We start from the raw sequence: 24270 nt of genomic DNA, 5'->3' as shown, positions 1-24270 counted from the left end.
GGGCTGACTGCGTATAGAATGCTGAGTCTCTGATCTAGCCTCAGACTGAGAACTAGCACCGGGTCTCCGCTGTGGTGGGCTACCGAAAACCTTGTTTTGAGATGCCCATACTGACACCGTAACTCGTTCGACTTCGATGACTATGTCAGTTCCACACCGTAGCCGGAAGGCGCTGTCAAAGGGTGTACCAACCTCGTGTCCCTGACCATTCCTCCAGGGCCGGGGACCCCCCGTATATAAGCGCATCCCTCTGGTCCGTGTTCACACCGTGCCGTCCTCGAAGATGTCGGCTTCCATTGTGGTGCTCTTGGTTTCGGCCGTGGTTTACCTTATCTCAAGAGTGGCTTCTCGTAACCGTCATCTCCCTCCCGGTCCATCTGGACTGCCTATCATAGGAAATGCCCTACAAATGCCGACGAAGAACGAATGGGTCATATTCGCGGATTTGGCGAAGAAGCATGGCGAGTTTTGCTACTACTCATATTATGTTTGGTGTCGCTTACGATGAGATAAAGGCGACATTATGCATCTGTCGGCTCTCGGAAAATCAATCATACTTCTCACGTCTCGACAAGCTATCTCGGACCTGCTGGAGAAGAGAGGCCACATTTACTCTGACCGCCCCATCATGCCTATGGCGTCTGAGATGTGAGCTGGCGCCCTCATGCTACGCACCTTCAGGACTCATCCCAAACGCCAGGATCGGATACTCCCGCTTCACCGTGTTGTGCCCTTATGGGACCATTCTCAAGGAAAGCCGCAAACTCATCGGTGGGACCATCAATGCGCGGAATGCTCCTCAATTGCAGCGTGTCATCGAAACGAAAATACCGCAACTCCTTTCGAGGCTTCTCGCCTCTCCGAGCGATTTTAGGCCTCATCTGCGATGGTATGGTCATCATCACCGCCACGAGTCCGCACCAGACTTACGGCCTATCGCATACAGGCTAGTCGCCAGTATCGTCTTGCAGATCACGCATGGTCGCGATATAAACGACTCGAGTGATCCCCTAGTCCAGCTTGCAGAGCTGGTCAATGCGCAATTCTCGGCTACCGCAACTCCGGGTAAATTCCTCGTGGATGTTTTTCCGTTTCGTGGGTTCTCTGTTCCCTGGGTACCTGTACTCTGTCTCATGGGACATCAGTGCGACATGTACCAGACTGGCTTCCCGGTACCGGATTCAAGGCTTTGGCGAAGGAGGCCCGTCACACTCTTGAGAGGATTCTTGATGAGCCTTATCATGAAGTGAAGGAACAACTGGTACGCTTTGCGACGGAGCATCACGGTGTGGACTGTGCTCTAACCGGCTTCGTAAATGGCAGGCGCGTGGCACAGCGGTGCCATCCTTCACTTCAGACATCATTGAGAAGAATCCTAATCCGAGTCCGGAAGAGCTGTTCATAAACAAGATGGCGTCGACTCAATTCTATCTTGGTGTGTCATCCGTTTTACCGTAGATGTCTTGCAGCTAATATAATGTGATGTAGCGGGCGCTGACACGGTGCGTAAATTTCATGTGCATCGATATTCTCGCTGACACATCCTGCTAGACTGTGTCCGCGCTCGAATCCATGTTCCTAGTGCTAGCGCTTTATCCGGAAGTTCAGCGGAAGGCACAGGCCGAGGTCGACGCATCATTAGGGTCCCATCAGCTGCCGAAGTTCAGCGACAACGACAGTCTTCCGTATGTAACTGCGCTTGTCAAGGAAATACACCGGTGGAAGCCTGTGGCGCCCCTAGGTAATTTTCACGGCTTGTGGGCTTACACACCAACAACCGCTCAACGACCCACATAGCTCTTCCTCATATGGCCATGCAGGATGACACCTACGACGGCTACCATATTCCCAAGGGCGCCACGATCATTGCAAATTCATGGTACGCCGGCGGACAACTGTAGTACGAATGTTTCGAATGCTGAGGATATGTCATGGACAGGGCAATTCTGCACGACTCGTCTATCTACCCGGATCCTTTTGAGGTGAAGCCAGAACGGTATCTTGATCGGAAGAGGGAGGATATCAATCCCGACCCCGAAACATGGTCCTTTGGATACGGTAGAAGGTGAGCTGCGTTCATCCTTTCCACATACTAACCTCTGAGTGCGCGTGCGCTAGGGTATGTCCTGGACAGATCCTCGCAAATGACACGGTCTTCCTAGTCACAGCGACTATTCTTGCCACTTTCAACATCACGAATGCCAGAACTCTTGACGGACATGCCATTGACAAGAATGTCGACTATGAGGGAGGGATAATTACGTGAGTGCACAATGACAGACGCTCGGGCCAAGGCAACAACACTAACCGAATACTTGATGTTAGCCATGCACCTCCGTTCACTTGTACGATCACACCTCGCTCGGCAGACATGGAGCAGTTCATTGCTGCCATTCTTGGTACACATGACCAGAGCTGATCGAGTTACACCGGCAGCGCCGCCGTGAGTGCCTCTTTGTAGTCCCAGACTTCGTACGAACAATAGTTTAAATATGTGCAGCGCGTGCTCAGCAAGCTTCGACCGATGTACAGACCATACCTAGCCATTATACCGCCTGTCTACAGGGTGCTAAGAACCGCTTGACGCTGCATCGCGCGGGCCTGTCAGGCATTTCCAGTTCAAGGACAGAGGACACACAAACCGATCTCGTCAGGAGCTCAACAGCGAAAAACGCCCGAGGAAATTGTGGTGGGTTTGCAAAGGTGTTCTTCCTGACAGCAACTCGGAATTGATCTTAAGGGTGTAGTGAGAAACGTCAGGTCGAGCTTTCAGGACTCGTAGAATCTCATGCATGGTATAGTGTCAAAAGAGTGGCATATTACGTGCAAGAATTCTACACCCGCTCCACCATTCCGTCACACAGCCCGGCGAGGAGTAATAGTGCATGTGAAGTCATCCGGGTGGCTACGACGATAACGCGATGAGAAACTAGGACACCTATAGACACAACGGACAGACCTTATTATACCGCCACCATACTTGACCGTCCCGCCTTCCCGGGGAATTACGTCGCTGATGTTGAATGATGCGAGCACGGACGCCGCAACAATGAATAGGGTGTCTTCCGCAAGCATCCGTCCGGGACAGACCCTGCAATGAGACGCAGTACAACTGAGCAGTGGACAAGTAGCTCCGCACGTAGCGTACATACCGTCTTCCATAGCCAAAGGCAAAGTCTCGAGGTTCAGGGTTCAGGTCGGATTGTTCGTCAGACCTATCGAGATATCGCTCCGGGATGACTTCTTCGGGACGAGGATACAAGGCTGGGTCGTGAAGAACAGCCCTTGTTCGCAACACCATTGAGCAACTCCCTGTGATGGAGGGAATATGCCTTACCAAGTATTCGCGAACACTGTGGAACCAGCGGGAATGCGAAAGCCTGCGTAGACGTCTTCACGGCGTACGTAATGCGGCAAGGCTTCAGAGCCGTGAGCATAAGCATGTGTTGTCGACGACATATCAGTGAACAAGCAATGCCTGGACATACCTAGAGGCACTGAAGGGTTGCATCGATGGACCTCTTTGAGCACAGCTTCTAGGTAAGGCATGTCTTCACGGTCGCTGAATTTAGGTAGTCGATCACCGACGAAGGCGTCCACTTCGGCTTGAGCCTTCCGTTGAATTTCAGGATGTTGAGCCATGATGAGGAAGAAAGAGAGAAGCGATGAGACTGTCTGTGAGGGCGTAAGCCGCTGGAAACGAGGAACTCTAGATCACTCACTGTATCCAAGCCGGCTGTCGACGAAAAAAACACCTATACTCGTCATTCGCACTTTGGACATACTGCTGTGCACTTACCACCGAAGAACTGAGTGGACACTTGTTGGTACATTTCATGCTCTTCAGGTGTAGGATTGCGATTGTTTGCAAGCAAATCGGTCACGAACGAATGCGTGGCTGTTCCGTGGTCCTGAAGATATGGATGAACATCGCATGTCCTGTGGAGCGATTTAATCCGAGAGGACGTACCAGTTGGTCTCGTGCTGTCCTGTATAGTTTGCGTTCAAGTTGAAGACTCCGATCACTGACCTCTCTCGCGATTCTTTTGAACGACGCTCCCGGAAAGCACTCCGGTATATGCTTCACTGTTTCGCGTAAGCTACAGTACTTCTCAAAATGGAAAACACTCACAGAAGGGAAACCCATCGACGAGATACGCACCCGGTGCCGCAATGTCGCTGAAGTCTTTCAGTGCCCTCTCCATTGCGCGAATGAAGGGGTCATCATAATCGACCGCATTGATTCCGTAAGTGATCTGGAGCAAGATACTTGCTACGACCCTATGTGATAGAAATCATGCTATTGTCACATTGACTGTTCATTGCAACGTGAACGTACCAACGGATATGGGACCGGAGCTCGAATGGGCTACGGGCTAGCCTTGAAATAAAATCAGCCGTCTTCGATTCTTCAATGATATGTAGTTCTGGCGCTTTGAGAGTGTTGATCGCCCCAAGAATAAGCTTTCGTCCTTCTCGATGACGCTGTCCGTACGGCGCCATCGCGGTGAATTGCTCCATACCGGCCCTGTATGATGTGAATGAAGCAATCATTCTCGACGTCAGACATGCATTATCGTACAATTCGCCTGCCATGGGGACCACCGGTCGATCCGAGTACATGAGGCTCCTCTTCTCAAGAAGGTCGGAGATGGCCTCGCGGGAGCTCAATACGATGATTGAACTCGAAATGATAGAGACGTGTATGACAGGACCTAGATACCTCCGTGTTAAGCATGATGTAGGTCGGACAAGTGGATACTCACCGTATGTTTTGGCCCATTCTGCGAATGTGAGCCAATTACGTTCCTTGGGAAGCTGGAGTGCATTGCCTAAGAGGGGGATGCCCCTTGGGCCCGGAGGTACTGAAAGTTGTCTTCTGTTCCTAACGCTATAGACGTATGCAAGAAGGGAGACGAGACACAGGATAACGAGGTTGAACATTGCAGTGACTAGCAACAGTGAAAGTGCGGCTCGAAAAGCAAGGGAGCATGTGTAGTACGTCGGACGCCAGCACGGTTCATATTATACTTATAGGTCGCTCATCGGAGGACCGCAAACTCGGCGGCATTGATTGAGCTGTCAATGGGATATGAGCGCTGAGCGCTGAACGGTTGAAGACCGGACTGACGCAGAGTTCAGTCTCGCGAACCGCGGCCCCACCGAGGCCCTCGGAGGCCACAATCACATGTACTGTACGGCGGCGTACGCTACCCTGTCGAACAGCAATTCCGTGAGGACCTCTGCAGCGTAAGATAAGACAGAAGAAAGCAAGAAGAAAGTCTCAGTCGTTCACGTCGTCTGGGATTTGGAGTACATGGAAACACCAGCGACTTGCAGCTCGCACATGCATCATTACCTGATGTCCCCTGAGCGCACAGCGCCGGTGGCAGATCAATGTGCATAAGCGACACGTACAGGCGCGCCGGTGGCAATGCGGAGGATGAGTCGGATACACTTTGCCGCCCTTCGTAAGCCGTGACGAGGTCTCTTGGACAGGCGCCGACGTACCGAGCCAATAGCTAGAAGCGAGAACTACACATCCATTTGGACGTAAGTATCATTGTGAATTCGGAGGAAGGAGGGCGACATGAGCAGCTCGTGGTGGAACACCTAGCAACCAACCAACAGGATGTGGCGCGATTGCCAAATGCGATCAGGACGGGGCTCTTGCAATACAAAGACAAACAACCGCCACCGGCGCGTAACATCATATACTCTATCAGACTCTATCACGACTCTACTTAATGGGAACTTACGCCCATCGCGGGCGCGCCGCTGATCGGAGACAATCGCATCTAGTGGGAAAGCTTTCTGTTCTCTACGGTAACTCATACTTATGGACAGCACTAGTGCCACTCACCATTGCGTCTCCCATCACAAATCATGCATGTACCAGCATGCCAGTTCTTGGAGCGACTGTTACAATGGAGTGTACGCCTGCGATGCGGGGGCGTGGAAAGCTTTGGACTGACAAGACTGTCATTTTAAGCAGTGCTCGTGCCTCGGGCTGCGTAGAATTAGTCTATGCATGCAGGAAGAGATTAGGCGCGCGTCGCTCTCGCGCGCTCCGAGGCTCACTGGGCCAGGCTGAGATGGCGGTGTTCACGATACATGCGTGCGGCGCGCATGACTAGCACGTCGGCGGAGCGGTGTCGAGGTATTCAGTTGCCGAGCGGTGGCATGTGCCGCACTTTGAGAAGATGCTGTATGACCAGGCACAGCTCCTCGCTCTACGCGACTCAGTTGAGTACCTCCTGCTCCCGAAGACTGACAGAGTGTGCGCTGCTCGTCACGCTCGCACGCTCGAACCTTGCGTACCTCCCCGTGCTGATAAGCCCCGATGGCAAACTCTTCAGCGCGGAGGATGCAGACTCGCTCCCGCTGAGTCCCGACCTCCAACAGCACGAAGAAGCGCGAGGGCACGTTCTGCACGTGGACTGCAGCCGAAATCGACTCATCACAGATGGCCGACTACTCGCAGAGGGCCAACCCGACTCGCACTCGGCGCCTCACTCGTCTGGAGGAAGGAAAGAATATACATATCAGCTAAGCAGGTAGGTGCACACCGACACTGGCAAGGAGGTCCGTGCTCCACAAGTGGCAGCAGAATAAAAATGTAACACAGGGCGAAGACACCGAGTCGGTCTGCAAAGACATGCTTGCCGACGGTGGCAGCTCGGAATTTATCATGCAGTGAGAACTTACAGGTCAAGACTCGAGGAATCTCGCGTAGATTACAGCGCCGAACGGAATATTGAGCTCAAGAAGTGGGACCGTACATCTGCTTCACCGTTCCTTTACACAAACCGGCGAGGGATAATGGTGCATGTGAAGTCATCCGGGTGACTGCAACGATAGCGAGATGAGAAACTAGTACACATATAGAATTGACAGACAAACCTTACAACAATACCACCACCATATTTGACCGTCTCGCCTTCCCGAGGAATAGCATCACCGATGTTGAATGATGCGAGCACGGACGCCGCAACTATGAACAGGGTGTCTTCCGCAAGCATCCGTCCGGGACAAACCCTGCAATGAAAGGTGGTACAAGTGAGCCTGGGTTGAGTGGCTCCACGCGTCGCGTACATACCGTCTTCCGTAGCCAAAGGCAAAGTCTCGAGGATCAGGGTTCAAGTCGGATTGCTCGCCAGACTTGTCGAGATATCGCTCCGGGATGACTTCGTCGGGACGAGGATACAAGGCTGGGTCATGGAGCACAGCCCTTGTTCGCAACGTCAGTTAGCAACACCCTGCGGTGGAGGGATTATGCCTTACCAAGTATTCGCAAACACTGTGGAACCAGCGGGAATACGAAAGCCTGCATAGACGTCTTCACGGCGTACGTTATGCGGCAAGGCTTCGGAGCCGTGAGTATAAGCATGTGTTGTCGACATCTGAGTAGATGAGCAATGCCTCGACGCACCTAAGGGCACTGCAGGGTTCCATCGATGGACCTCTTTGAGCACAGCTTCGAGGTAAGGCATCTCTTTACGGTCGCTTATTTTAGGTAGTCGACCGCTGACGGAGGCGTCCACTTCGGCTTGCGCCTTCCGTTGGATTTCAGGATGTTGGGCCATGATGAGGAAGAACGAGAGAAGCGACGAGACTGTCTGAGGGGGCGTAAGCCACCGAAAGCAAGAAACTCTAGATGACTCACTGTATCCCAGCCGGCTGCCAATGAAAGAACATTTATACTCGTCATTAGAGCTTGGATACACTCTTGTGCACTTACCAGCGAGGAACTGAGTAGATACTTGTCGGTACAGTTCATGCTCCTCAGGAGTAGGACTATGATTTTTTGCAAGCAAATCGGCCACGAACGAATGCGTGGCTGTTCCGTGGTCCTGAGGATGTGATGAACATCACATGTCCATCATCCAATCTCACGAGCAGCGATCTAATCCGAGAGGACGTACCAGTTGGTCTCGAGCTGTCTGGTATAGTTTGTTCTCCAACTGGAGACCCTGACTCCTGAATTCTCTCGCTACCCTCTTGAAAGACGCTCCTGGAAACCACTCTGGTATGTGCTTCACTGTGCCGCTTTAGCTAAGATGCTTCTCAAAACGCGAAGCACTCACAAAAGGGGAACACATCAACAAGATACGCACCCGGGGCCGAGATTTTGTCGAAATCTTTCAACCCCCTCTCCATTCTGCGTATGAAAGGGTCATCACAATCGAGCGCATTGATTCCGTAAGTGATCTGGAGTACGATGCTTGCCACGACCCTGTGTTATAAAGATCACGCTATTGTCACACTGGTCGTTCACTGCAACGTGAACGTACCATCGAATATGGGACCGGAGCTCGGATGGGCTACGGGCTAGCCTTGAGATGAAATCAGCTGTCTTCGATTCTTCAATGATATGTAGTCCTGGCGTTTTGCGAGTGCTAACCGCGCTGAGAATCAGCTTTCGTCCTTCCCGATGACGCTGTCCGTACGGCGCCAACGCGGTGAATTGCTCCATACCGGCCCTGTGTATTGCGAATGAATTAATTATCTTAGGCGTCAGTCATGCGTTATCGTACAATTCGCCCGCCATGGGGACCACCGGACGATCAGAATACATGAGGCTCCTCTTCTCAAGAAGGTCGGAGATGGCCTCGCGGGAGCTCAATACGATGATTGGACTCGAAACAATAGAGATGTGCATGACAGGGCCTAGATACCTCCGTGTCAAACATGCTGTAGGTCGGACAAGTGGATGCTCACCGTATGTTTTGGCCCATTCTGCGAACGTGAGCCAATAACATTGTTTGGGAAGCTGGAGCGCATTGCCCAGGAGGGGGATGCCCCTCGGGCCCGGAGGTACTGAAAGTTGTCTTCTGTTTCTAACGCTGTAGACGTATGCAAGAAGGGAGACGAGACACAGGATAACGAGGTTGTACATTGCGGTGACTAGTGGCAGCAGCGAGAGTGCGGTTCGAAAAGCAAGGGAGCGTGACAAGTATGTCAGTTGCCAATACGGTTATAAGCCGTTCAGAGGACCGCCCATCTAGACAAACTCGGTCGCTGTGACTGAGACGTCAACGGGGCATAAACACCAAACTGATGCAGTGTTCAGCCTCGCGAGCAGCGGCCCCACCGGAGCCACGATCACAAGTCCTATGCGGCGGCGTACGCCACCCTATCGAACAAAAGTTCGGTGAGGGCCTCTGCGGCGTAAGATCAGACAGAAGAAAATCTACATAGCGCGTTGACCTCAATTGAAGACTACGGAAATGTCGGCGACAACGCTGACGTGCAGCTCGGACATGCACTATTGCATGATGTCCCTGACAGCGGCAAAGAATGGGCGTGGCAACAGCATCAACGATACCGCACTGTGAAGGGTCTCGGCCGCACCATCATCACGTATATTCTAAGAAGCGACACGCACAGGCGCAATGGCGGATGAGGAGCATATCGAATAGTAGTTGCCACTCTTCGTAACCCGCGACAAGGTCTCTTCATGAAGGGAGCATGGCGCTCCACCAAGCCAATATCTACTAGCGGAAACTACACGTACGTTCATTGGGACTGAGCCTTGGGAAGGAAGGCGGCGAGATGAGCAATTCGTGGTAAAATAACGTAGGAGGTGTCGCAATTGCCAAATGCGATCAGGGACGGGGCTCTTGCATCACATGTACAAATAGCCGCCACCGACGCGTGGCGTCTGACGACGCACTGGCAGCGATTCTGAACTCGCATACATTTGGTCACCTAGTCCGGGCGATTGACCTCAGTTCTTGCCATCGGTCGTCAGCTCTGATGATTGAGTCCGCGATGAATTGGTACCCAAAACTACTAGTCTAACAATGTCACGAAATCCCAAGGTCTCCTCGAAGAGTGCCATACCGCCGCTGGATACATACCGGTTACTCAGTTACGAGTCGCTTCTTGAAGTCACATGATGCTCCGTGGACTGCAGGCAAGGCAGGGACCCGTTGCATGTCCTTCGGTTCGGACTATCTGAAATGTCCCCTTCGGGGTGACATACGAAAAAATTGGAACGATACAGAGAAGATTAGCATGGCCCCTGCACAAGGATGACACGCTTTCCCGGAGTGGTAGACCTACGGGTCTCAATATTTATTTTATCCTGTCTGTGAATGGCCCGGTTCCCCGCCCGCAATCTCAAGCTCAAGTCCGAACTATCGCACTGATGTGACCACCTTACTTCAGTAGCTCCCCGGGGCCGGAGAGCGATCATGATTTCTTGGAGCATGATGTGCGTACTCAAGTTCAAGGCAGACTCAGACCAGCTAACTGCGCTTGTCTCAGTCGGTCGCTGGTTGATTGTTCGTCGCAGTGGAAACTGCAACATCACGATGCGACTCAGATGTTCTTCCTTGTTGGGTTCGCCATATCAGCTTCCCGGACCCTCTCGCGGCACACAGAGAAGAGCACCGCAACGTTCGCTGGTCTCGCGAAGAGCTTAGTAAGGTAATACAGGCAATTTGAACCCAGACTGAGGAAAGATGGGGTCGGTTGTAACGTCGAGACTGACACCAGACAGTGAGTGTGGTCCATTCCTGGTTGACCAAATTAACAATTCTCCCCGTCGTATATGTCGAGGCAGAAAACCCTGTCAAGCGTCAAACCTCTCTATGGGATGAATCGGAAGTTGGTGAGACCAATCTTTTCCCAATGTTATAATGTACCCATAATGACGTTGATTACTGATACAGATACCCAAGCTGATGCTGCCCAACGTAAGCCTTCGGCTGGTAACACAGGAGAATCGAGAGGCTGAAGAGCCGGAAACGGTTGCGATGTGGTGTGCACTCCTGACAATCGTCACGGCGCATTAGCAACGTGATATTTGCCAACCTTGGACAGCCCGTACCTAGCTTGCCCCGCATAGTATCGGAAGAGGTTCTACTAGTAAGATCTCGCCGCTAAACCCTTAGCTTTCCGTGTGCCCGTCATTGAGGCGGGAGATCCGGCCAAGGGTCTCAGCCGCGCTGGAACCTGGTATGATTGATACCCCGCTGCGTAGCAATGAACGTTGATCCGTCATCGAATAGGTATTAAACACCCGCATGCACGGGCTATATGCAGACACAGTGTCATTAACATGAGTGCTCTTTTCGAAAGCATTACTCTGACTCACTACAATATTCCCCGTGCATGGAGTCGAGGCATTGCCGTCATGATGGTTTCTGACCAGGCGGTCTGGGAAAGCGCTATGTTCCACGGCACGATATAGAGCTCGACGGAAAGCCTTTTGAGCTTCGTGAATCCGGGCAGAAACATGACAGCTTCGATCTCAGAGCAGACCGAGTCTTGAAGCCGAATGAGCAAACTTTGTAAGACTAGAGGAGTGTTGTCTCCAGCATCGACGTTAAATATCAGGCATACTTCCCCGTCACTGTCAAAGGTGATGGAAGAGAGTACGTGAGAGATCCACGAGAGGATAGGTTGGTCTTTGACAGGAATGCGGATGATGATGCGCTCCAGGCGCGTGTTTGGTGTAAAGTTGATATACTGCTCTGCGAGTGCTAGAATTTCAGTCGAGAGACAATTCAATCATTGCAAACGCATACCAATGCGTTCGTCGAGCTTGAGCTTGGTCTCGTCGACGACGGAACTGAACGTGCGGAGAGATGGGCCAGCAGCATCCAATAGGCGCTGGACCACACCTGTGAGCTCTTGGAGAGGAACTGCGGTGCGATATCCAAGGACGATAGTACGGAGGGCGACCGAGAGCGATCCGCTGACGAAGGTATGAATGACTTTTTCAATTGATGGTGAGCTCCCATCCACGCCTAGATGCCGGATGCTAGGAACAGTGACTGGATGAAGGCCAGGCCGGTGTTCCTCCTGTATGTCTACATCCGTGCACTGGAGTAGGGTTACCCCAGGAAAACAGCACACGGTGCGAAGAAACATCGTCGGCGTCCGGAACAGGATTCCCATCAACGAGAGCTCTCTGAGCGAGACGAAGCTGGAGAAGTGGAGGTGGCTATCCAGGCGAAGGTTGGTCGGCTTCATTTCCGCATTGCGTATCATCAGATGATGTACCGCAGGCAGCTTTCCCGCAAATCGAGCCGCGAAGGACTCCACGTACTCGATAGGCTGTGGTGTTCCTTCCCGCGACCCGATATGAGCATAGACAACCTCGTTGCGGAAATGAGGATTCGAATCCAGGAGCCTGGCAAACGAAAACACCTCCTGCCGGCTGCGTAGGTGCACTTCGTACAGAAGGTGGAAGCGACAGCGTGGAGTCCAAGCTTTGCATGTTGTTATACATGCTTTCATCGTCTCGCGACTGTCCATCGACCCAGCAACAAAGTCTAGGACGCGTTCCTGAACCTCTAGTGGCAGGCGCTGCTTCGCAGCCAGAGACGTTTGAGTACGGCTGACTGATTGCACATTGCTGAGGCTATCGATATGCTTGGATAATCAGTATTTGAACCAGCAGAATACAGAACGACGGAGTGCGTACTTCAAGCAGGCCATCAATAACGAGGGTCAGTGAACAATGTAGAGCCAGTAGCGACCTCGGGACAACGCACGAGGGAGACGATCTGGGGCGGAGTAACGGGCGAGCTTATGTGTTAGTTAACTTATCAGATGAATAGGCTCGCACAGCCGCCGCAACAGTGCGCGCTTCCTCTGACACCGTCAATTTGACAGGCGTGGACATCATAGATGTCAAAGGACATCGACAAGGACAGGTAGTTGGATTATCTTCTGTTATGCAGCACAACATTCAGTGGCTTGTCGTGATGGAGTAGCATCACTCCGGGCGACTAGCTAACGGGAGCAACTGAATGGCGCTGTTAAGGTGAGTGTACTCAGCAGTCTATCGCTGACGATCACAGTCATGACAGCGCAGAGAGAACGTACCATTCTGCGCCACGTCGGACACAATTGTCAGTCTCGTTTGATCCTGCGTCAATAGCTCCAATGACTGCTACGACAACATCAAGCCTCAGGCAAGGTATCACGTAGCTCCTGCCAGCCCGTCTGACAACCCTCCAATATGGACCTCTCGGCAAGAACTTGCGCGAGTGCCAAGCGTGTTTTGGGCTTGCCTTCAGGAATGCCCTGTATTACCTCGCCTCAGAGAGGAATACAGACGGTGACTGAGGTGATAACATACGTCGAGTGCATCCCCAAGTTGTGCCGTACTGAGATCCGGATGCTTCCCGATGCTGGATATCCTGTGCTGGCATAATTTGATAGCCAAGTCCGCGATTCGCGATAGGATACGATGAGACTAACAGATGGTCAGGTCAGCACGACATAGTCACGCTCGAGTATTGGGGGAATCGACCTACCCTATTCTTGCTCTCGTTATCCAGGCGGTCATCCGTGTCAACGTCGATGTCCTCCCCATTCTCAGCTTCTAGCGCCTTCTCCAGATGGACTTGTTCGTCCATGACCGATCCGAGCAGTGCGACAAGTCTCTCGGTGTCCTCAGAGCCTAGAGTTTCTTGCAAGAGATCCGACGCGTTTCGACTGTCAGCTGTCTCAAAAGCAGCGCGTACGGCGAGATACACCCATAGATACTCGCTCATTTGCGCGTCACTATTGATACACAGCACCGTTGACGGTCCTGCGAAATTCCTCTGGTCTGTGTCGTCTAAATCGGGTCTGAACACCAGCCTGCTGTCGTCGGCGACCATCGACCCAAGCGTGGACAACCAGGCATGTAGTACCTTCTTGTATGACTGTTCCGAGAGTTGTGCCGATGGTGACCCGCCGTCTTGGAGCGTCTGAGCGACCTCTACGAAGTCCCAGCCCACGGTGTCGTTCTCGTTCCCGTCAAGCGCGAAGCCGTACCATGCCAGCAAGGACGCATTGCTCCTGCGCGCGCCATAGGTGTTGAATACCTCACTTAGAGGTGGAATGGGCCTGTTTGCGACCATGTCGCATGTATCCGGTACGGAGAGAACGGATGAGGACTGCCAGTCCATGGCTTCGCTGGAAGATGGCGGTACGTCGTCGCGATCGTGAGGACATTCAGCGACGGAGCCACAAACGGGGCAGACATCGTAGTCACACTGAGAAGAATGTGTGGTGAGGTACGTTGAACGCTGGCGTAAGACAACCATTCGGATTCTTACCTACCTCCAAATGGACATGATTCTCCGTGATGTGATTGAATCTGTAGGTCACAAGGTCAGAGCATGCAGTTGCGAGACGGAGATTTACGCTTACGCGTCGGCAATTGGAACCATGGAGAGCCCATGGTAAGCATCGACCATGAACGCGCGTGAGCTGACGAGAGAGTACGCGTAGAGGAAATGCGAGATTGTGCACGCTTCAGGCAGCAAAGGTCGAGCAACGGAGTAGTAGTACTGGCGTATTTCGTCCTTGGGTCCGATGAGGGCTGGTCCAAAATCAACTCTAGTGGTGATGACTCACCAGCGGATTCTGGTTCTCTTCGCTGCGCAATGCCCTTTCCACTTCTGTACCAACGATCCAGCAATTCGCCTCTTCACCATCGGCGTCTGCATCAAATGCATCATGGGCATCCCAAAGGAGTGCTATGGGCACCATGCTTGACGGCAAGGATTGCAAGTAACCGTGCCAGCGCGACACAGTGCCCTGCGCACTTGAGCACAGTCAGTCGTATCTCCTGTCAGAAACGGGCAGGGAGAGCACATACACTCACAGTTCATAGCACAGAGCAAGCGAGAGCGCAAGCTGTGCACCAAGGCCATATGGCACAGATGGGATCTTGTATACAAGCGCGCAGGACCGGACGGAGAGAATGGCAGCCTTCGGTATTGAGGCGACTAGAACAAGCCAACGGTCAGCCGAGCGCATTCGATTGGTCGCAGCCCGCATCCATATTGACCTATTTCATTCTTATTGATGGGCGCATTAGAAAACACAGCGATCTCGGAATCGTTGGCGTCGTTCGTCCGTATTTGCAGGGATGAGTTCAGTCGTAGACCATTATCTGAGGACCATTGTAGAAGTGTCTGTATCTTCGGCTTCATTGTGAAGCGTGGCACTGATTAATGTTAGGTTGTGAGCGAGCGAGTAAAAGAGTATGATGCACACTGAGATGCTCGATACCGACGTACCATGGTATGCGTCAAATTCGAGTGTACGTCCACAACAATCCCAAATAAAAAATCAGGTACGAAGCCTTTGCCAAACATCACCACACAACCTCCTTTCTCATCAGTCGCCAATAAGTATCAACACGCAAAATATCCTGAATATTCCCATAGGACCTGCAGCTACTCGGCGGTGTTGGAGAATGGACGGACATTCGTAGGGTATCAGTAAGATACCTCAAGGACTCTGAGTCTTAGTGTACGATCGCTCCGGCGCCTCCTCACGTAAGCGCTCGCGCCCATTTTCTGATTCGCTTAATTGCTCCTTGTACTCGAACACATCGTCGAGACTGAGGTGAGTGGTATTCTGTTACCCCCACGTTGCTCTTTTACTCACTTAGTGTAGTCACTTTCGTGTCCGTTACAGTACTTTCGCAGCTGCCCACTTACAATAGGCGACGTGTGTGATCCGCTGACAGTAATCTCTCCGCATCTTGGGAAAAGTACTTGTCGTAATTGAACTGTCCAATTACTACAAGCGATTACTGCGGGTGAACTCTGGTATCTGTAAGTTCATCGTTGCTGGTTAAACTTATGTTGAATAGAACCCGCTACATCTTTTTGCATGCAGACATTGGCCGAGCATCAGTTCCGCATCCGAGTGCGAGTCCCCTGCAAGATGGAGAAAGGTGGACACGACCACTTTGACGCAACACTGCATGTCGTGGAGAATAGACGAGGTTCGTCATGGAGACAACTGGTCAAGTCCACGATCATACTTGGGGCTTTCTTTTGTTTGATCATCCCCTACGTCCGGGATGCTCTATTCAAGGAAAGACAGTCTGAAGCGGTGGAGGATGCTATCACCGCGTACAGACCTGGAAGCCCTGAGTTCGATTGGTTCTCTGTAGGTATAATATGCTGATGTCTGCGACTCCGCGCTGAACTTTCCAGTTATCTCCCTCAGATCATATCGAATGGCAGTCATGCCACTCGGAGTACAAATGCGCCCGGCTGCTGCTTCCGTTGGATTACCAATCCCCTCCTGGTTTTGGGCCGAAGGCGACGATTGCCCTGCAAATGCTCCCCGCGACAGACAAGGAGAACTACAGGGGAACCATCTTGATCAACCCTGGTGGACCCGGCGGTTCGGGTACATACGCTGTGATGGAATCTGGCAAGAACATCTCCCGTATCGTCGGCGGGTCGTACGATATCCTGGGCTTCGATCCCCGAGGGACGGGGGCAAGTCTTCCTGGGCTGCACTGCTACGACTCAGAAGCTCAGTACCAGATATGGTGGCAGTCAATCAGGAACACATGGGTGAACCTCACTGAGGGCGCTATCCCACTGATGGTCGCGCGCGAGGACGCCGTGGGCCAGCTCTGCGAAAAGAAGATTGGTGGCAATGGAAGGGAAGATGCCAATGGCACGGCTGAAGAGTGGGGTCCTGGCAGGTTCGTCAGCACTGCCAGCGTCGCCACTGACATGCTCAGAATTACCGAGAAATTGGGTGAAGAAAAGCTGAAGTACTGGGGCTTCGTGAGTGGGATAGGGAATTCGGAACAGAACGGTGCTTACCATTTGTCCAGAGCTATGGGACTGTCCTAGGCCAGTATTTCGCTGCGATGTATCCAGACAAGATCGAGCGGATGATCATCGACGGTGTCTTTGATGCGTATGAATACGTCAAGACATCCTACACAACAAACCTGGTGGACAACGATGCCATCATCGAGGCCTTCTTCACCTTCTGTTACCAAGCAGGCCCGAAGAAGTGTCTCCTATACGAGCCATCACCCGCAGCCATTAAATCGCGCATAGAATCCATCATCGACAAGGTCGAGAACACACCTATACCAGTCCCCTTCGCGGAGCACGGTCCGATGATATTCTCGAAGAAGCTACTCTACGAGCTCACGTTCATCATGACCTACAAGCCCATCCAATTCTTCCCCGATCTCGTCACCATGCTCCTCGGCGCAGAACAGCACAACGGCACCGCTATCTCCATCGTCGTCAACAAGTTCCTCCCGGACTACGAATGCACCTGCGCGCGGAAACAGCCCTGGCTCGAGTCCAACGAGGCGCTCATGACAATTGGGTGCGGCGACGGCGACGGGCTCACGTTCGATCGCGACTACTACGACGCGTACCTGGCGAACATGACGACACAGTCGCGTTTCGGCGGTCCGTTCTGGGCGATGTACCATGTCCGCTGCAGCCAGTGGCGCGTTCGACCGAAGTGGCGGTACACAGGCCCCTTTGCCGCGGCGAACACATCGCATCCGATCCTCATCGTCGAGCCGCGGTACGACGCGGTCTGCCCCCTCTCGGACGCGCGCAAGGTGCACAAGAGGTACGGCGGCGCTGGACTCCTCGTACAGAACTCGTACGGACATTGCTCCGCGTCCGCGCCATCGTTGTGCACGGCGCGGTATATTCGCGCGTACTTCGAGAACGGCACTTTGCCGGAGGAAGGGACGGAGTGCGAGGTGGATGAGCTGCCTTTCATCGGGCTCGTTGGCGACAAAGAATACAACACTTTATCTGCTAAAGACGCGGAACTGCTTGACGCCCTCAGAGGGTTGTCGAAAGCCATGCCAGTTCTGACGCCATGGCATTAGTGTCGGGAACGCAGCAGCACTACACCTATCTTCGCTACTACGATCTAGGATGACGAAGTACAACAGACCTACAACAGTGCTAAGATACAGCGAATAACAATACAGCATATAGAAATAATACGGCAGACCGACCAATGATCCCAGCGAACACTACGAACTTCTGACCTGCATGCCTAGTTTGTTGGCCAATGTCTCCATGTACACCTCTGCAAGGCGGTGAGCGTGGTGGTTGGCCAGACAGTGTCCCCCACTCACCAGTCTCGTGTCTCAACCGCCAATACTCGGTCAGCAGCTCCGTCAGCTCTGCTTGGCTCTTCTTCAGATGCTCTGCCATCTGGTCGCAGTTCAGCATCGACTTGTAACTCGGTCCCGCGTATGCACGTACCTGCCGCTCAATCTCGTCCGCGTCGGCTCTCAGTTCCTCGACCTTCTTGTCATTGAGTTGCCGGTCCACAACCATCTTCTCGTACTCCTCCTGCAAGCGCTCGAGCGACTGCTGGCTCTGCGCACGCTTCTCCTCCGCATTTTGCTGTGCGCGTTCGAGCTTCACTTGTGCATTAGAGAGTTGTTTGTGTACGCGCTACAATAGACATCAAGTCAGGTGCATCCGTGAATGCATGGGTATGCACTCGAACCTCGCGACGCATCTCGAGCTCTAAGCGCTCGCCTTTCTTCTGGTCGAGTTGGTCCCGCAGGTCGACAAGGGCCTTCTGGGACGTGTCAAGCGCGTTCGTCTCCTTCTCGATTACTTGCAGCTGTTCGATGCATGTGCGTACGTCCTAGTGTGGGAGCTGTCAGGCAACGACTGAAGTGAAAGTCAACGAGCATATCACTTTCTCGATGTTGAGCAGCGCCGTGATCTTCGTCTGCAGGTCACGAATCTTGCCTTCATGCGTTGCAACGGTTTTCTTGTCCTCTGCCGTGGTCGCACTCATCGTGGCAATGTTACGCTTGATCCGCTCCGGGTCCTGGACGATGCGGCTCTTTGTACGGTTGACCTTCTCCGTGACAATAGCGGTCTCGTTGTTGATGCCTTCCTGCGTGGTGACAAATTTCAGATGCGATACATAATTGTGAACGCTAGGTGCACCTTGCGCTGTAGCAGAACTTCGATCTCCTGCTTAAGAGTCTCCAGGTCTTTGAGAAGAGTCAGCTGGGTCTCTTTGTACTTGATGAGCTGCTCCGTCATGGACGTGTTTTCCTGCCGCAATGCATCGCACTTGGGTTCGTCTTCCGCGCGTTTCGCTCTGGAAGATGTCAGTGAGTCTGACTTAACATTGGAGAGGCAGACGCACTTGATAGCCTCGATCTTTTGCTTCGTTTCTACCAGCTGCTCCGCAATCCTGTCGCGCTCCTCGATGACCGACGCCGAGCGCTCCCTCAGCCCAGATACAAATGTCTCGCACTGTTCGGCAAATTTGACGAAATTGATGAATGCAGAGAAGATGGAACGCGAGCGCTCGGGGTCCGGGAAGTAGATGTCCTTTGCGGTGAAGTCGTGAAACCGAGCGGCGTTGGCAAAACGCTGCCTGAGGCGTGTCCCTTTATTATCACAGACAGAAACTTGATGAATACTCACAGGTGGTGGAGAAGCATGTTGTGTGACAATGCTTGAGTGTACAGGTCCTACGACACCGTAAGAACCAGACTCAGGCGCAGCGAAACAGTCGTACCTTATTCTCTACCTCGTCCAGAACCGTGTCAAGCGGCGTCTGCAATGTGGAGAGCGCAATACCAGTAACCTGCTCCAAGCAAGCGCTGTAGATGCTGATCACGAAGTCTGTGGTTGGATGCGCGACCTGCTCGTTGCTGACCGAGAAGCCCCAGCCAGTGAACGCGTCGACGATCTCGGGAACGGACATAGACGGAAACCAGAACTGGCCCGCCATCACTCTGCAGTCCAACAAATTAGAAACAATCACTCGCAGCAAGGCCAGACAGCCTGCCGGGGGAGGAGGTGGAGGAGTCGCACAGGAACTTGTTGAGGAACTTGCCAAGAAGAGGGACAGTCACGGTCGCCAGGACGCGTCGGTCACCTGACCGACGCGTCGCGCCTCCCCCACTGGTCGGAGATGCCTTTGTCTTTCTTCCCACATCGACCATCTCTCCGTATCCGCGAAATCGTCTATGCTCTATGCATCTATGCTAGTCTTTTATGTCCGCTCCTAGGAACAACTTAGAAGAGCTCCGCCGCAAACAGGGGTTCGGTAGCCCTGCTCAAAGCCCGGAGCCGTCATCGTTAAACGCGAAGGTAGCCCACTACACGGAACCCATCGCGTCTCCGACTGACACAACAAACCTCTGATAGTCCACCAAATTCAAGCCATCAAAGTCCCTGCAAACTCCAGACAATGTGACTGGTGAGCTACTGTACAAGTGTTCCCACCGCCCGAGACTCAGTCGTGGTCGCAGTCCGGAAACAGCCAAACACACTGCCCGCTTTCCGTACATCAGGGTTTCGCAAAGATGCCAAGGCATCATCAAGCAGGGTTGCTCCTTCTGCGGACCCGAACCTCTCAGTGGTCGATATCTCTTCCGACGATGATAGTAATTCGAGGAAACCGTCGAGGTTGCCCGCGAAACGCTTGTCGTCTGGCTCGGCTTACGACCCCGAGTCGTCATCGCCTTCGAAGCGGCCCAAGGTGGATTCACGGACTGAGAAAGAGAACAGGTTGCTCAGCGCGAGTGGCAAGGGCAAAGGGAGGGCGCAGCCAGATCACCTCATGGATCCACCAGTGCGCGATCCCCATTATCGCCGCGAAGACGGGTGGTGAATGTCACGGAGCGCGTACCGCCCTCACCTAGAGTGGCGTCTTCGTCGAAACCTCTACCACGCTTAGATCTAGGCGAGAACGAGTGGCCGGACCTTACAATGGTGAGTCCTATATCTGAATTACTCCCGCCCGATGACTGGTGCGTCGACTGCACGGGATGTGCAATGTGATGCGGTGGACGTAATGGCTGCACGAGAGATGGGCCGCGGGCTCCGCTGTTTGCGGCTTGCAAATGGCACCGCATAACATCGCTTAATCTTGACAACGCATTCGCAATATACGCGAGCATGACTTGATTACGTTCCATGCAGTCCGTGCCACGGCAGTCCGAGAGGGGTGTGCCAGGAGCTCGCTGTTATAGATGGTATCTCATGGCATCAGCGGCGTACCTTCTCCTTCTTTGGCAATGATGTCAAAGGGAATCAGTCCAGGAGGGCATGCCATTGTCCTGATGAAAAGGATGGAGTTCACTATAAACTGTCCGATTCACGTCTCGAATAGCTCGTGGCAACGCCAGGCAACGACCTGGATTGTTTCCCTGGCTTGCGGCTACCGTGAATATGCAACACACGTCGTGGGACACCGCTGCGCCCACGTCATCTTTGCTATGACTCTCGTCGTCTCACTTTTTTGTCTTCTAGAAATCTGCGGACGAGCTAGGGATCATGCTGAACAGTAACTTCGAGCTCAGCAATATCGTAAATGACAAGATGTTGAGACATAATTCCGGCGAAGACCCAGAATGTGATCTGATCTGCATGCTGGAGATTTCGTGCGTATACACTTTCTCCCGACAGGGTGACGGTATTATTCACTTGACAACATTGCAGGAAGCTACTTGCGAGGCGTAACAAAGCGATCATGGCGACGAAGCAAGCCCTTGAAAGTCGGACGACCTCCGCAGGCGCTCATTCGCGCTCCACGGTGTCCTCCCCTTCAAAAGACATCTCTATCTCTAGTGCGGCAGTGCGCACCACCCACGCCAACGACATGCGCGTCGACGGCGAGAGCTATTCCGTGGTGAAGAAGACAGTCGTACGCTCAAGCTCTTCCACAAAGGACGTACCAATGCATATACCTGATAGCGATGACATCTGGGACTCCGTTGAAGAGATTCCAGTCGAGGACAGAGACGCCGAGGAGGCAGTCGCTATGCCATCTATCTCGCGCCGGGCTGCTGAGCCATCTTCTTCCTCGCCCTTCGATAACGCCATCGCCTCATCTTCGACCGCGGAAAGTTCATCGGCCGCGATATCCAGACACATAGTTGAAGTAGCCGCATCGCATTCCATGGCTGGTCAAGTGCCCATCGAGCTCACCAAGATGGCATTCTTTCCCGAGGTCAAGCGCAAGCTGCGACAGATCTTCAACCTGACGAGCTTCCGCCCACACCAACTGGAGGTGATCAGCACGACACTGTCCGGTGAGGACGCAGTTGTGCTCATGCCCACGGGTGGAGGCAAGAGTCTCTGTTATCAGCTCCCCGCAATTTGTGATAGTGGCAAGACTCGCGGCGTGACAGTCGTGATATGCCCGCTGCTCGCGCTCATGATCAACCAGGTCGAGGCACTCAAGGAGAAGGGCGTCGACGTCGCCTTCTACAACTCGGAGCAGGATGCTAAAGAGTCGGACCAGGTCACCCGCCGCCTTCGCTCGAAAGGCAATCGCCCGCGCATCTTTTATATCACTCCCGAGAAGCTGAAGCATAGTTCACTCGTTGGCCGGCTGTTGAACGAGATCAGGGACGATCGGGAGCTTGCGCGCTTTGTTATTGACGAGGGCCATCTAGTCATCAAGTGGGGCCGGGACTTCCGTGAGGCGGTATGTTACTCCTTCCATCTGCGTGTCATACATACTCACTGTAATTGGCTGCGCAGTACAAGTACCTTGAATGTCTGCGTACGGACTTCCCAGGTATACCGATCATGGCACTCACTGCAACCGCGACACAGCAAGTGAAAGAGGACCTCATCCGTATCCTCAAGATTCGCGGATGCAAGGTTTACTGGCAGTCGATGAACCGACCTAACCTCAACTACGAGGTGCGTCCGAAGAAGGGAGTCGACCGAGAGATTGTCCAGTTCATCCGAGCCCATCACGCGGAGGAGACGGGGATTATCTACGCACGAAGTCGGCAGACTTGTGAGAACGTCGCCAAGAAGCTGCGCGAGAGTTATGGGCTCAAAGCTCGGCACTTCCACGCGAAGATGCAGAACGTGGACAAGAAGGACGCACTTGCCAAGTGGCAGAGTGGCCAGTGCAAGATCATTGTTGCTACGGTGCGGCGACAGCTTGATCCCGTGCAGAGACTCCTTACGAGCTGTTGACACGTAGATTGCGTTTGGGATGGGTATTGACAAGCCAGACGGTGAGAGTCGCAGGCAGTCGCTGTCTACTCCAACTCAGATGGCTTATGAATGTCTATAGTGCGATACGTGATACATCACGACCTCCCGAACGATTTGGATGGGTGAGACATCCGCGCCGTATGCGGTTATCTGACTTACAGGCTGTCTAGATACTATCAGGAAACTGGCAGGGCGGGCCGCGACGGCAAGCCCGCAGATTGTATTTTATGTACGTGACTTCAGTCGAGACTGCGATGCTTGTCTGTTGATGTGTCGGTTTAAGACTACTCCTGGGGCGACGTGAATACTCGACGGCGAATGATCCGCGACAACACGGAGTGCGATAGTCGCGAGAAGGAGCATCAAGAACAAGAGATTCTCCGCGTAGCCCAGTTTTGCCAGAACAACGTCGACTGTCGACGTACACAGGTTCTTGCGTACTACAATGAGACTTTCGATCCTGATCTATGCGAAAACGGTTGCGATAATTGTCGCAACCCGTCCGGAATCGAGGAAGAAGACGTCACGGACATGGCCGTCAAGATCATCCAACTTGCAGAGGTTCTCGTTGACGGCGGCAAATTCACCATTACGCGCAACCAGCTACTCGAGTTCTTATGGGGCAAATCTGGCGCCTCGACGAGGGCTATACAAATGCAGTCTCACGAGTTGTTCGGCAGTGGTAAGAATATGCCTCGCGATCGAACCGAGCGGATAGCAGACCGCCTTGAGAGTATGGGCATCTTCCGGATCTTCTCGAAACAAAATGGCGAATGGAGCGCTGCCTATCTGGAGGTACGTTACCTTTGCGACCTATTCACCTTGAGCTAAGCCATCGCAGGTCACACCGAAGGCTCGCGATTTCATCAACAGGGGCCAGAGACTGCAGATGAGGTTTCGAGCGGCTCTGCCCAAAGGAATCAAGGCAGCTGCTGGGCCGTCTAGACGCCGCAAGCGTCCTTCTACAGCGGGAGGAGAGGCTCTACCCGTCAATGAGCAAGCAGGGACCTCGTCAAATCAGATTGCGTCTGCGTCTGAAGACGTCATGGATTTGTATCAGGATGATGATGTTTTCGATTTCGGAAGCCCGAAGAAGTCTACAACAAGGGTACAGACACGAGCCGCAGCTGCTGTGGACGTCGAGGACGAAATAGAGGACGCGGACCAAGACGATGATCCGGAACGTCCCTACAAGCTGTTGGATGCATTGAAGGATGTTAGAGCACGAGTCAGTGGCATTCGCTGTTGCGCACAGAGTACTCCTAAACTGACGTCTAACCAGGTAGCAGAGGAGCGGGATGTAGTCGACCCAGTGCATGTCATCGGCGATGATGACTTATTCATGATAGCGACTGTGCAACCAACCGGTCCGTCTCAGAACCATGTACCTCGGTGCCCAACATCTAACCAATTTCACCATCGCAGACAAGGAAACCCTTGACGATGCACTCGCTGACGCGGATGTCTCCGAGATATTCTGGGAATACGCGAAGGATTTCCTAGCCTGCTG

The 24270-nt window shown here is 53.1% G+C and overlaps 9 protein-coding genes across 9 annotated transcripts; 4 read left to right on the top strand and 5 right to left on the bottom strand.

Moving 5' to 3' along the window:
- Positions 1-5: 5 nt before the first annotated feature.
- On the top strand, positions 6-2678 carry B0H18DRAFT_383716 (cytochrome P450). The gene is made up of 13 exons (XM_048037857.1): positions 6-461; positions 516-648; positions 701-889; positions 947-1095; positions 1146-1261; positions 1324-1435; positions 1489-1502; positions 1552-1741; positions 1798-1879; positions 1940-2065; positions 2119-2262; positions 2326-2443; positions 2501-2678. Exons 1-12 carry the CDS (start codon positions 284-286, stop codon positions 2417-2419), a joined length of 1527 nt encoding a protein of 508 aa, XP_047893075.1. The 5' UTR covers positions 6-283; the 3' UTR covers positions 2420-2443; positions 2501-2678.
- Positions 2632-5078, bottom strand: B0H18DRAFT_383732 (cytochrome P450). Its single transcript, XM_048037858.1, has 12 exons — positions 4767-5078; positions 4583-4715; positions 4340-4528; positions 4133-4281; positions 3971-4086; positions 3800-3911; positions 3723-3736; positions 3489-3675; positions 3338-3419; positions 3153-3284; positions 2960-3091; positions 2632-2905 (listed from the first exon to the last, which is right to left on the bottom strand). The coding sequence occupies exons 1-12, from the start codon at positions 4942-4944 to the stop codon at positions 2857-2859; spliced, it is 1473 nt and encodes a 490-aa protein (XP_047893074.1). The 5' UTR covers positions 4945-5078; the 3' UTR covers positions 2632-2856.
- Positions 5079-6800: 1722 nt separating this feature from the next.
- Positions 6801-8899, bottom strand: B0H18DRAFT_1119507 (cytochrome P450; the record flags this gene model as incomplete). Its single annotated transcript, XM_048033947.1, has 12 exons — positions 6801-6849; positions 6904-7038; positions 7100-7231; positions 7285-7366; positions 7433-7619; positions 7667-7680; positions 7742-7853; positions 7926-8041; positions 8088-8236; positions 8295-8483; positions 8538-8670; positions 8722-8899. 12 exons carry the CDS (start codon positions 8897-8899, stop codon positions 6801-6803), a joined length of 1476 nt encoding a protein of 491 aa, XP_047893073.1.
- A 1068-nt stretch (positions 8900-9967) lies between these two features.
- Positions 9968-10159, top strand: B0H18DRAFT_1170909 (uncharacterized protein; the record flags this gene model as incomplete). Its single annotated transcript, XM_048035889.1, has 1 exon — positions 9968-10159. A coding segment is annotated over one exon (192 nt), but the record flags the coding sequence as incomplete, so codon positions are not given.
- Positions 10160-10590: 431 nt separating this feature from the next.
- B0H18DRAFT_383695 (uncharacterized protein) lies at positions 10591-12493 on the bottom strand. Its single transcript, XM_048037856.1, has 4 exons — positions 12440-12493; positions 11538-12376; positions 11105-11483; positions 10591-11042 (listed from the first exon to the last, which is right to left on the bottom strand). The coding sequence occupies exons 1-4, from the start codon at positions 12451-12453 to the stop codon at positions 10898-10900; spliced, it is 1377 nt and encodes a 458-aa protein (XP_047893071.1). The 5' UTR covers positions 12454-12493; the 3' UTR covers positions 10591-10897.
- A 379-nt stretch (positions 12494-12872) lies between these two features.
- On the bottom strand, positions 12873-15058 carry B0H18DRAFT_383649 (uncharacterized protein). The gene is made up of 9 exons (XM_048037855.1): positions 15036-15058; positions 14804-14962; positions 14618-14741; positions 14368-14557; positions 14161-14315; positions 14071-14107; positions 13278-14003; positions 13100-13216; positions 12873-13044 (listed from the first exon to the last, which is right to left on the bottom strand). The coding sequence occupies exons 2-9, from the start codon at positions 14946-14948 to the stop codon at positions 12922-12924; spliced, it is 1617 nt and encodes a 538-aa protein (XP_047893070.1). The 5' UTR covers positions 14949-14962; positions 15036-15058; the 3' UTR covers positions 12873-12921.
- Positions 15059-15690: 632 nt separating this feature from the next.
- Positions 15691-17638, top strand: B0H18DRAFT_877287 (alpha/beta-hydrolase; the record flags this gene model as incomplete). Its single annotated transcript, XM_048040542.1, has 3 exons — positions 15691-15918; positions 15966-16553; positions 16604-17638. The coding sequence occupies 3 exons, from the start codon at positions 15691-15693 to the stop codon at positions 17636-17638; spliced, it is 1851 nt and encodes a 616-aa protein (XP_047893069.1).
- Positions 17639-17788: 150 nt separating this feature from the next.
- On the bottom strand, positions 17789-19527 carry B0H18DRAFT_877219 (Nuf2 family-domain-containing protein; the record flags this gene model as incomplete). Its single annotated transcript, XM_048040537.1, has 9 exons — positions 17789-17844; positions 17894-17972; positions 18024-18218; positions 18274-18417; positions 18472-18675; positions 18729-18885; positions 18934-19167; positions 19218-19264; positions 19312-19527. 9 exons carry the CDS (start codon positions 19525-19527, stop codon positions 17789-17791), a joined length of 1332 nt encoding a protein of 443 aa, XP_047893068.1.
- Positions 19528-21735: 2208 nt separating this feature from the next.
- On the top strand, positions 21736-23591 carry B0H18DRAFT_877270 (P-loop containing nucleoside triphosphate hydrolase protein; the record flags this gene model as incomplete). The annotated part of the gene is made up of 6 exons (XM_048040540.1): positions 21736-22233; positions 22290-22691; positions 22747-22780; positions 22840-22882; positions 22931-22989; positions 23044-23591. 6 exons carry the CDS (start codon positions 21736-21738, stop codon positions 23589-23591), a joined length of 1584 nt encoding a protein of 527 aa, XP_047893067.1.
- Positions 23592-24270: the final 679 nt, after the last annotated feature.

Source organism: Fomitopsis serialis, assembly GCF_022376445.1.
Source record: "Fomitopsis serialis strain Sig1Antser10 chromosome Unknown B0H18scaffold_36, whole genome shotgun sequence".
NCBI classification, from domain to species: domain Eukaryota; kingdom Fungi; phylum Basidiomycota; class Agaricomycetes; order Polyporales; family Fomitopsidaceae; genus Fomitopsis; species Fomitopsis serialis.
Note: the sequence above shows the minus strand (reverse complement) of the source record. Positions and strands in the feature narration are given on the sequence as shown.